Below are 12894 nucleotides of genomic sequence, written 5' to 3' on the forward strand. Positions count from 1 at the left end.
GTGGAGCCTGTGTTCTTGACCTCCTGGGTCACCTGCTGTCCGCAGCTGGCGGGCCCAGTCCTCTGTGACAAGGGGTCAACCAGGAAACAACACACAGTTCCGTCCCTACCTTGGTCATCTCCACACAATTTCGGACACAGTGGACGCACATTTTGTCAATCTCGCTTGCGCTGGGGTGCAGGATGATCTCGGGCGCCGTCAAAATGGTTTCCGTTTGGAACAAAGGGACGTTTCCAAGGATTAAAGAATTAAAAGACTGCAAATTCCTAGGAGGGGTTAATAAAACAGACTCAGTATTCAGCAGCGTGAAAGATACCCGACAGCGGGTGAAAATGGCTAGAGTCCCAGCCGCCACCTATAAAAGGCCTGCGACAAGGAATAACACAGTCTACGGCTGTAACGGACAGTGTGGGGTGAGTTTCATTATATACCCTTCTTATGGCCCAAATTTTACAAATAGTTCATTTCTACTTTGGGGAAGTTAGAATACCTATTAGTTGGAAGATACTTAGTAATAGTAACTCCAAAAAGCTGTTTGACTCTGGTTCCGGAAAAATGAACTCTCATGTCCCCCCTCCGCCTGGCCCACCAGACTCTGTCCTTTCTGGGATTAAAGCAGGGACAACACAGGGATGGACACTTCATTAGCCTGCAAACCGGTCTTCCTCTTCCCCCCATCCCCACCCCAATTCAGTGATCCCTACAGCCAGAGAGAGTGTATAAAACATGCAACTCTTCTCTCTCTGAGAACAAACGCAAGCTCCTTCCAGGCTCTTCACGATCTGGCCCCTGCCTGCTCAGCTTCCTCTCCTACGCACTCCCTTCACCCTCTTTATTCCTTCCTTCTGTTCCTCCCACGTGGCCTCCAGGTCTGTACACTGGCCTTTGTCTTCCAGCAGGAAGCTCCTCCCCTTCCAGCTTGCTCCTTCGCTTCAGGGCTCCGCTAAAGCGTGGCCTCGCCATGGCCTTTCTTGACCACCCAATCACAACAGCCCCTCCAGTCTCTCCCTGGAACATTATTCTGCTTTATTTCTTTCACAGAGAATATTTACTTCCTTGAGTCTTGCACCTCTCTCCTACGAGGATGGAGAAGCTCCAGAAAAATGGGGGCTTTATCTGGTCCAGTGCCTGGTCCAGTCCAGGCTCTAATAAACCTTGGAATGAATGAATGAGTGAATAGATGGATTGATGCGTAAATGGATGAATGGATCAAGGGAAAACATAGTGTATTAGAAAGAGAAAACTCAGGAGGTAGCCCTGTACGAGGGGCAGCTTTTTCTTTTTTTTTTTGGCTGTGCCAGGCGGCTTGTGGGATCTTAGTTCCCCAACCAGGGATCGAACCCAGGCCCTTGCCAGTGAAAGCGCAGAGTCCTAACCACTCGACTGCCCAGGAACTCCTAAGGGGCTGCTTTAAGAGTCAAAGTTAGAAGCAACATTAAAAAGCAAATGAAATATGTAGAAAACAGATTTATTTAAAGGATCAATGAAGTGAAGTTTGTCAAACTGCATCCAGGGGACTCCCCTGGTGGTGCAACAGTTAAGAATCCACCTGCCAATGTAGGGGACACGGGTTCGAGCTCTGGTCAGGGAACTAAGATCTTGCATGCTGTGTGACGCAGCCAAAACAGTTTTGTTTTAAATTTTTTTAATTGAATGATAATAATAAAATAACAAAAAATTTAAAATCATAATGAAAAAGAAGTTTTTTAAAAATGACAAAAAATAAAAGAGGAAAGAGAAGAGGAAAAATACTTTCTCAGGAGGCTAAGGTCAGAAGGAAAATTAGAGAAACTTCTTCTGGGGTTCTTCATAAAGAAAACATACGGGACTTCCCTGGTGACTCAGTGGTTAAGAATCTGCCTGTCAATGCAAGGGACACGGGTTTGAGCCCTGGGCCGGGAAGATCCCACATGCCACAGTGCAACTAAGCCTGTGCTCCACAACTACTGAGCCTGCACTCTTGAGCCCATGAGCCACAACTACTGAGCCCGTGTGCCACAACTACTGAAGCCTGCGCACCTAGAGCCCATGCTCCGCAACAAGAGAAGCCATCACAATAAGCCTGTGTACCGCAACGATGAGTAGCCCCTGCTCAATGCAACTAGAGAAAGCCTGTGCGCAGCAACAAAGACCCAAAACAGCCATAAATAAATTTATAAAAAAAAAGAAAACATACGATAAAATGAACACCACCCTTGTCAATATGGAGGTAATAGCAACAATGATGAATTTCATAGGCTGGTTTCTTAGAAGGACCCTAAGCCAATGTGAAGTCCAGGCACTTAGCTCTCGGCCAGTCTGAGCTGCAGAGCCAGGAGGCAAGGGACAGCCTCCATGTGTCTGAGGCTGGCACACACGATAAGCATTCAACACATACGTGATGCCCATTCTAGCCAGGGGTTACTTTAGACCTTCGGGAAGAGTTCATGCATCATATATCCTTCAAATCAGCCTCTCTCAGTATAAGTGAAGGCGTCATCTGGGATTTTGTTAAATACTGAGTGACAGCAATTCTCTGTTGCCAGTTGAACATAGACATGTGTATGTCTTTCAGACAGTGGTGAGAGGGATAATTTCCTTTTCTGGATGTTGAGGGACCTAACAAGAACATGAGCCAATACGACACTTTGTACTGTAGTATCACCACAAATTACAATTCTGCCCATAATGAACCTCTTATTCACCAGAATTTCATATTATTATCTTTTAAAGGTTATTTGTTGAGACGTCCCTGGTGGCTTAGTGGTTAAGAATCCACCTGCCAATGCAGAGGACACAGGTTTGAGCCCTGGTCCAGTAAGATCCCACATGTTGCAGAGCAACAAAGCCATGCGCCACAACTACTGAGCCTGTGCTCTAGAGCCGCGAGCCACAACTACTGAGCCCGCGTGCCACAACTACTGAAGCCCTCAAGTCTAGAGCCCATGCTCCTCAACAAGAGAAGCCACCACAATGAGAAGCCTGCACGCCGCAATGAAGAGTAGGCCCCGCTCACCACAACTAGAGAAAGCCTGCACGCAGCAATGAAGACCCAACACAGCCAAAAATAAAATAATAAAATAAATAAATAATTTAAAACTTATTTGTTAATTTAATAGTTGTTTTATCATTCATTTCTATGATACTCACAAGAATAAATTTCTAAATTTTTGACAGTTGTAATTCATTTTTGTGAAAAATCTCATTGTGTCTCTTATAGTGTAGTCATTTTTCTCATTATATTACAAAAGTATTTCCATAAGTTAATGCATAAAAGCACATTTGCTGTAAATTCTTTTCCAATTCTATCCTTTTATTTTGTGAAAAAACATTTAAAATTTTTGCATCCAACGTCTGTCCATCTCTTCTCTTATGATTTCTTCCTTTTCTTCCAGAATAGAAAATTCTCCCTATCTATCAGAGGTCTGATATATATCACATACAGTTCTCTTTTTTCAAATATGGTTTTAAATTTTATCTGTAACTTTCACATTTAATAAATATTGAGTGTCAACTAAAAAAAAAGAACATGAGCCAAAACAGGAAGTCATCCTTCCATTTTATGAGTGCCCTTTGGCCAGAAAGCAGACTTATTGTCCAGCTGATTTTTGTTCTGTACCTCGTGGCTCCTCTTTAACTATTCATGTGTGTAAGATATTTTAATCTATGCACACTGTCTTTAAAACATGCAATATAGGGCTCCCCTGGTGGCGCAGTGGTTGAGAGTCCGCCTGCCGACGCAGGGGACGCGGGTTCGTGCCCCGGTCCAGGAAGATCCCACATGCCGCAGAGCGGCTAGGCCCGTGAGCCATGGCCGCTGAGCCTGCACGTCCGGAGACTGTGCTCCACGATGGGAGAGGCCACAACAGTGAGAGGCCCGCGTACCGCAAAAAAAAAAAAAAAAAAAAAAAAAAAATGCAGTATGAACATTAACTTACTTCAGGATGAGCTTTGTCAAGACCTCGTAAATTCTATTTTCCCAGTATTCGTAGTAGAAGGCCAGCTTGGGGGCCTTGCCTGTGTTGGTGTGGATAACCAGCCCCTCGACTTTGGTCAGTAGAGGCCCAATGGCAAGATACCAACTGACCATGTGGTCCACATCTTTGGCCCTTTCTCGTTCAATGTGCTCAAAGAATTCCTTCATGCCTGCAGTGGAAGACACCTGTTACAGCTCTTCACAAACACGGGAAGGGACATTACTCAAGAAGCAACCCAAACATTAGCTGTATATCTTGCAAATATGAAAGCAGCCTCCAATCTTGACCAAAAGCAGAAAATAAATCAACACCACCCGAAGCGAGACACATCCAAAGCAAAAAATACATGACAACATGGGAATGAATGCCACTTGGGCATGCTTTGCCTTTGGGCAATCTTGCTTGTCTTGAATTGCTTGTTAACTAATCCTGAATTCCTTGTTGATTAGTCCAAGACAGCTTAAAATACCCTGTTTGAACAAGTAAATGTGAGCCCATAAAACACAGTTCACCGTACTGTTACAAAGTTATTGACAAAAGTACTATTGATTTTCATAGACTTAGGAATTTGTAAAACTATGTAAGAAATACATAAAACACGGCAAAAAGTACGAATTACCCATGACCTTTTCAAGTAAATGCCTGAGATCATGAGGCATGTTTTTGTTCCATTTGTGGAATAAACTCTGTGTGTGTGTGTGTGTGTGTGTGTGTGTGCACAATCATACCCAAGAGGTTTTTCCATTTCTTCCATAATCAAAGAAACAAGAAGTCAGATCTACCTGGGAGTTCTTCCTCACTTTTAGGTGCTGGATACTTAAAGAGATTTATGGATTCTATTAAGGTAAGTCTGGAAGAAATGTCATCTGCATTCTTATGAATCTGGTGGACGAGGGACTCAAATTTCCCAATGGCCTGTTTGCACCGAGTTATGTAATCAGCAATACCTTTGGAGAAAAAGACAAAGAACAAAAGAAAGATAGCTGGCTTTCAACTCTTCCTTTCCATATCCCTCCCGCCAACATCCCTTCACAGGAAGGATTATGCTCCTTCCATCCCCTTGGGTCTTTGAGGTGACAAAGATCCACGTGGTCCCTGGGAACTGGAACAAGGAGCCGGTGCTCAGGATCAACCAAACGATACATTTCTTCTGTTTGCTTTTTAGCATCATCGTATCTGAAGCACGGTGGGGAGAAAGAGGAGGTACAACCCTCTTGCCTTCCCATTGCCATGGCAACACAAACTCTCCACTACTTGCAACCCTGCCTACAGTTAGGCAACCCTCTGGCCTGTTGCTTAGAAAAGTAAACAGCAAGAATGTGAAGAGTAAACCTGGGTTAAGCACTTATGACCAGTTGGGCGATGGCCTAAGCATGTGACGTTGATTACATGATCGAATCCTTACAACAGTCCTATGAATCGGGTACTAAGATTATGCCCATTTTAGAGATGAGGAAACGGAGCCCCCGAGAAGTTGAGTCACATGGGTAGAAGCTGGACTTTTAATCCAGAGGTTTCACGCTGGAAGCCACCGTCCAAACACACACGTTCTCTGTACAAAGGAGAAGGGAGGAAGGGGAGAAAAGGAAATGACAACGAAAAACGGGGAGAAGATTTGGAGCAAGGGAAGGGAAAGAGGAAGAAGGAAAGATAGTAACATAAATGCCTTGTTTATTTTTAAAAGTAAAGGAAGAAGAAGTATGTACTTTTCCTTATCACTCCTGCTAAATACAACTAAGAACCCTGCACATTAGCCATAAAACAAATATAAGACGCGGAAAGGGGGAGAGACAGCCAACCAGCGGGGACCCCAGGATCCGAGGAATGATGTGGTGATGAGGGCCCTGGGATCCTTCTCCTGGGATCTATATCCCAGACCTGGAGCTGAAGGAGCCGGCGACCTGTAAGTGCCCATGGGTACAGACACACATGCACCCAAACAAAGCCTCAAGAAAATCCTGTTTTCTCTGACCAAAGGACCAGGAAAGGGACACCCTAGCAAGACAAAATTTTAGACAACAACTGCTCTGCCCCAGCCAAACACCACAGATAAAACTGTGACCCTGCCCTCACCCATGCCAGAAGGGCCAGGTGGAGGGGGCCTAGACTTCCACCCTCAGAATGTTGTAATGAGGTGCCCCAAACCCCTGTCCCCTTATGGCTGCCGTGGTGGCGTCAGAGGAGGCCATGGAGGTAGGTGGGACTTTCACCTCCACGGTCCAGCAATGAGCACTGCCCCCTGCCACCCCACAGTGTGAGTGGAGACTGCAGGGGGGCTGGGACCCCCACCCCTCCCAGCAGTTATGTGGAGCTTCCCCTCGACTGTCGGTGAAGGCTGACTATGGAACCTGGATTTCTACTTCCACCTGACAGCAACAAAGGGGAAATCAAGGTATTCTCAGAAGGGAAACTAGGCGATTACGTCACCAGCAGACCTATGCTGCTACAGCATGGGACGTAAGGATGGCCACAGGAAGTTTTGTAAACAGAAAGGACCCAGTAAGAGAAAGACCCTGGGACCATCAGGGAGGAAGGACGAGCACAGTAGGTAAAAATATAGGAAAATACAATCGTTTTTTCCTTCTCTTCTTGAGCTTCCTAACTTAGGTTTGACGGTTGCAGCAAAAATTATAACACTGCCTGTTGTGGTCCAAAATGTATTTAGAGGAAATATTTAAGATAATTATATCATAAGTGGGAGAGGGTAGGGGGAGTTAAGGTTTCTATACTTTACTCAAACGGGTAAAATCCTATAGATTTCTAGACTTCACTCAAACCAGTAAACTGTAATGTTATGTATATGTAACCTAGAGCAACCACTAAAAAAAATGCTATAAGAATGCTATAGATAAATCAAAATGGAATTAGAGAAAATGTTCAAGTGGCCCATGGAAAGGCAAGTAAAGGAAAAACAGAGAAACAAAAAGACCAAGCAGAAAACAAAAGATGGACAGACTTAAGCCCTAACAAATCAATAATTACATGAAATGTAAATGGTCTAAATGCACCAAGACAGAGTAGGTTAAAAACATGACCCAACTGTATGCTGTGTCTGCAAGAAACTCATTTCAAATACAATTCTATCAGCAAGTTGAAAGTAAAGGATGGAAAAACATACACTGTGCAAACATTAATCAAAGGAAAACCAGAATGGATATATTAATATTAGGTAAAGTAGACTTTAGAACAAAGAAAATTATCAGAGAAAGTTGAATATTATATAATGATTAAAGGGTTTAATTCATAAGAAGACACAGCAATCCTAAACTTGTATGCATCAAAGCAACAGAATTGTAAAATACATGAAGTAAAAAATGGTAGACCTGAAAAAAGAAATAGGTAAATCCATGATTATAATTGGACATGTCAACATTCCTCTCTCAGTAATTGACAGAACAACTAGACAGAATATCAACAAGGATATAGAAAAACTCAACAACATCATGAACCAACAACATTAATCAACATTTATAGAACATTCTACTCAGCAAAGTAGAATATGTATTTTTTTCAAGTGGCCACAGAACATAAAACAGGATAGACTATATCCTGAGCTGTAAAACAAACCTCAACAAATTTAAAAGAATTGAAATTACACTGAGTATGTTCTCCAACCACAGTGGACTCAAATTACAAAACAATGACAGAAAGATAACAGGGGAAATCTCCAAACACTTCGAAACTAAACAACACACTTTTAAATAATCCATGAGTCATGGAGGAAGTCTCAAGGGAAATTTTTCAAATACACTTAATTGAATAAAAATTAAAACACAACTATCAGAATCTGTGGGACACAGCTAAAGCAGTGCTAACAGGGAAATTAATAGCACCAAATGCATACATTAGAAAAGAGGAAAGATCTCAAATCAATGATCTAAGTTCCCACCTCAAGAACCTTGAAAAAGAAGAGTAAAATAAATCCAAAGCAAGCAGAAAGCAATAATAAAGATAAGCAGAAATCAGTAAAATTAAACACAGAAAAACAACAGATAAAATCAATGAAACAAAGAGCTTCAGTAAAACTGACTAATCTCTAGCAGGACTGAAAAGAAAAAAAGAGAAGACACAAATTAACCATATCCAGAATTAAATAGGAGGGATCACTAAAGATGTACAGTCTTTAAAAAGATAATAAGGGGGCTTCCCTGGTGGCGCAGTGGTTGAGAGCCCGCCTGCCGATGCAGGGGACGTGGGTTCATGCCCTGGTCTGGGAGGATCCCACATGCCGTGGAGAGGCTGGGCCCGTGAGCCATGGCCGCTGAGCCTGCGCGTCCGGAGCCTGTGCTCCACAACGGGAGAGGCAACAACAGTGAGAGGCCCCAACAGTGAGAGGCCCGCGTACCGCAAAAAAAGATAATAAGGGAACAATAAGAACAACTCTGCACAGTAAATCTGACAACTTAGATGAAATGCACCACTTCTTTGAAAAGCACAAGCTACACAACTCACCCAATAGGAAATAATCACTTGAATAGTCTTATAACCATTAAGGAAACTGAATCTGTAATTTTAAAACAAACAAAAAAAGAAGAACAAAGAAAAGAAATCACTACACAAAACCTGCACATGAACATTTTTAGCAGCTTTATTCATAATTGCCAAAATGTGGAAGCAACCAAGATGTCCTTCAACAGGTGAACAGATAAACTACAGTACATCCACACAATGGAATATTATTTGGTAATAAAAAGAAATGCACAATTATATGGAGGAACCTTAAATTTTATTGCTAAGTGAAAGAAGCCAATCTGAAAAGGCTGCACACTGTATGACTCTAATTATATGACATTCTGGAAAAGGCAAAACTATAGAGACAATAAAAAGGTCAGTGGTTACCAGTCTACCCAATTTCAAGACTTACTCGGTAGCCACAATAATTAAGGCTTCAAGGCTCTGTGATATTGGCAAAGGGACAGACGTATAGATCAATGGAACAGAATAGAGAACCCAGAAATAGACCCATACAAATATGCTGAAGTAGTTTCTGACAAAAGTGTAAAAGTGATTTAATGGAAAAAGTTAGCCTTTCCAACAAACAATGCTACAACAATTGGAAAAAAAAAATGAACCGCAACTTAAGTCTCTCACTTTGTACAAAAAAAAAAAAAAATCAAGATTGATCAGTCTTAACTGTAAAACATAAAATTATAAAATATTTAGAAAAAATAGAAAAATTTTGGGATCTAGGGCTAGGCAGAGTCCCTAGACTTGACACCAAAATCATGATCCATAAAAGGAAAAATTGATAAATTGGACTTCATCAAAATATCTCTGCCAAAGATGCTATTAGGAGAATGAAAAGATAAGCTACAGAGTGGGAGAAAGTATTTCTAAATCACATATCCAATAAAGGACTAGTATCTATGATATATAAAGAACTCTCAAAGCTCAACAGTAAAAAAGCAAGTGATATAATTAGAAAATGGGCAAAAGAACAAAAAAAAGACATTACACCAAAGAGGATATATAAAGGCAAACAAACACATCATTAGCCATTACAGAAAAATGCAAATCAAAACCACAACGAGCTATCATTACACAGCTATCAGATGGCGAAATTTTAAAAAATAGTGACAATACCAAAGGCTGGCCAAGATCTAGAGACAGTGGAATGTATATTGCTGGTGAGAATGTAAAATGGTACAGCCACTCTGGACAACACTATGACATTAAAAAAAAAAAGACTAAACAAACAACTAATGAATATAACAAAAAAGAAGCAGATTTACAGATATAGAGAACAACCTAGTAGTTACCAGAGGGATAGGGAAATGGGGAGGGGCAATATAGGTAGGGGATTAAGAGGTACCAACTATTATGTATAAAATAAGCTACAAGGATATATTCTACAACATAGGGAATACAGCCAATATTTTATAATAACTATAAATGGAGTATAACATTTAAAAATTGTGAATCACTATACTGTACACTATACTGTATATATAACTTATATAACATTGTACATTAACTATTCTTCAGTTTTTTTAAGTAAAAAAAAAAAGACTAAACACACAAGTATCATACAACCCTGGGCATTTATCCCAGAGAAATGAAGACTCATGTTCACATAAAACCCTGTACACAAGTGATTCTATAGCACAAATGTATATTCATAATAGTCAAACCTGGAAACAACCTATATATTCTCTAGGATATCTAGGTGAATGGTGAAACAAACATTGATACTATACTGTTTTTTATTCACTGATAAAAAGGAACAAACTGTTGAAACAGGCAAGAACTTGGAAAAATCTCCAGAGAATTGTGCTGGGTGAGAAAAGCCAACACCAAAAGGGTCGTATAATATTTTATGTAACACTCTTTTTTTTTTTTTTTTTTTTTTTTTGCGGTACGCGGGCCTCTCACTGTTGTGGCCTCTCCCATTGCGGAGCACAGGCTCCGGATGCGCAGGCTCAGCGGCCATGGCTCACGGGCCCAGCCGCTCCGCGGCATATGGGATCCTCCCGGACCGGGGCACGAACCCGTATCCCCTGCATCGGCAGGCGGACTCTCAACCACCGCGCCACCAGGGAGGCCCCTATGTAACACTCTTAAAATGACAAAATTATAGAAACAGAAAACAGATAGGTGGCTGCCAGGGGTCCAGTAGAGGATGGGGATAGGCGGGAAGTGGGCGTGACTTTAAAAGGGTGACATGAGGAATCACTGTGGTGTGGAAATGTTCTGTGTCTTGACTATATCGATGTAAAAATCTGGGCTGTGGTTTGCACTGCAGTTTTGCAGAAGTTGCCGTTGGGGGAAAACCAGGCAAAGGGTACCCAGGATCTGTCTGTATTAATTACTGCAACTGCGTGTGACTCTGTAATTATCTCGAAATTAAAATTTCAATTTTAGGGCTTCCCTGGTGGCTCAGTGGTTAAGAATCCGCCTGCCAATGCAAGGGACATGGGTTCGAGCGCTGGCCTGGGAAGATCCCACATGCCGTGGAGCAACTAAGCCCGTGTGCCACAACTGCTGAGCCTGCGCTCTAGAGCCCTTGTGCCACAACTACTGAAGCCCGCGCACCTAGAGCCCGTGCTCTGCAACAAGAGAAGCCACCGCAATGAGAAGCTCACACACCACAACGAAGAGTAGCCCCCGCTGGCCGCAACTAGAGAACGCCTGCGTGCAGCAATGAAGACCCAACGCAGCCAAAAGTAATAAATATATTTGTTTAAAAAAAAATTCAGTTTTTTTTAAGGGAAAAAAGTAAAAGTCACTTTATTTTTGGAGGAGAAAGCTTTGGGTCAGCCGAATGTCAAAACAGCACCCCATCCACTCACCTTCACCCCTAACTAAAGCCTTGAGGTGGATTCCATATTCCACAAAGTGTACTTTACTGATGCTGAAAACATATTTGTTAACCATATCTACATACATGGAAAAATTATAATTCAACTAAGACAATCTAAAAGAATGATTTTTTATATCCCAAAGTCTAAAAGGCAATAGATAGATGAATTATATTACCTAGTGAGTTCCAGTTTAACCTCTTATATCCAGACCTAAACACTCTCACTAACTCCTGGGAATGGTCGTCAAGGAGAAGAGCCTCTGCCTCATTTAACGTTCCAATGAGCATGTGATAATGATCCAACATACGTTGTATCCCATCCGTGTACCTGCACATTACAGGAAAGTCACTGACGTGAGAAAAATACAATGGAGCTCATAAAAAGATTAATAACCTTACAGATAGGATACAAAAGACCATTAACCAGACTAAAAATTTTAAAGAATGCCACTCTTCCCACTAACTTTCTTTTTGGAAAATATTGGTTACTTTTTATTTAAAAATGTTACTTACAGGGAACTCTACTCAATACTCTGTAATGACCTACATGGGAAAAGAATCTAAAGAAGAGTGGATATATATATATATATGTGGAACTGATTCACTTTGCTGTACACCTGAAACTAACACAACACTGTAAATCAACTATACCCCAGTAAAAATTAATTTAAAAAATGAAAAAGTGAAAATGTTATTTAGGTTAACATGAAATAGATTTATCGTTGTTATTTTTAGATGAATGAATAAACACATATTTTAAACATTTCTTAGTTTTTATTTCTAATGTGGCAAATATTGGCAGTTATAAAATCCACAAAAATGAAAGCTTTGGCATGGGTAGGGGGCGTGTTTTCAATAATTTTGAAGAGTGCAAAGGGGTCCCGAGACAAAAAATGTTTACTGTTGATTTAAGAGAAGAATCTTTTTACCTAAGAAATTTGTCTTCCTGGAGGGCAACATTTGTTGCTAATTCGGGGACAGGGAACCCCAGCTGTTCCAAGTACTTTGCTTCGTTAATAATCTCCCTGAGAGCAGGAGAAAAGTTGATTGCAAAACCAGACCCCCTGTCAGAGTTCTGGGCGTCATCACCAGCAGCAGAAGTCTGTGGGAGAGACGGTGTTTTTACAAAACATCGTGGGAAGGGTGGTCCAAGAAGCAATTAGATCAACGCAACCCAAGTTAAACGTGAATTTGAAAAAGATCAATGGAGGGTCCTTGCTGCCCTGACAGACTGGGGAGCTGGCCAGAACTAGCTAGAATTCATATTTTGTTTGGTGAACAGAGTTTTTAAAGAATTCGATTTAGTCGCCCATGTTCGAGAATTGGGCAACTGAAGGTAAAAATCCAGAAATCTGGTTTCCCTTGAAAAACTGGAAAAGCTGATGATAAATGGCAAAGAACAGACTGAAGCTGGGTAGCAGCTGCCCCTTTTGAATAGAACACAAGCTGTCCAGTTGCTGACAGGCCCTACCTGGCCTCTAAACTCCTTTTAGTAATGAAGACCGAAAACCGCCAGGCCCAGGTCTTCCCTTGAACCTCCTAGCTAGTGTTTATTTACTGAGCAATTGCTATGTGCCGGACCCTGTGCTAAAGATGCGGATGAATCATGGGAAGTGACATGTTTCTGCAGGTTAAAAA

General features: G+C 41.5%; 1 protein-coding gene across 1 annotated transcript in view; it reads right to left on the minus strand.

Annotated features, from left to right (window-relative positions):
• DNAH10 (dynein axonemal heavy chain 10) overlaps positions 1-12894 on the minus strand; it is a gene marked incomplete at its 5' end in the record, with an annotated part of 152217 nt that overhangs the window by 105268 nt on the left and 34055 nt on the right. Inside the window, 5 exons of the mRNA XM_079717271.1 lie at positions 110-266; positions 3918-4125; positions 4739-4903; positions 11433-11584; positions 12186-12358. Coding sequence (XP_079573397.1) covers positions 110-266; positions 3918-4125; positions 4739-4903; positions 11433-11584; positions 12186-12358 — 855 coding nt within the window. The remainder of the gene's footprint in view (positions 1-109; positions 267-3917; positions 4126-4738; positions 4904-11432; positions 11585-12185; positions 12359-12894) is intronic.

Source organism: Hyperoodon ampullatus (assembly GCF_949752795.1).
Source record: "Hyperoodon ampullatus genome assembly, chromosome: 13".
NCBI classification, from domain to species: Eukaryota; Metazoa; Chordata; class Mammalia; order Artiodactyla; family Ziphiidae; genus Hyperoodon; species Hyperoodon ampullatus.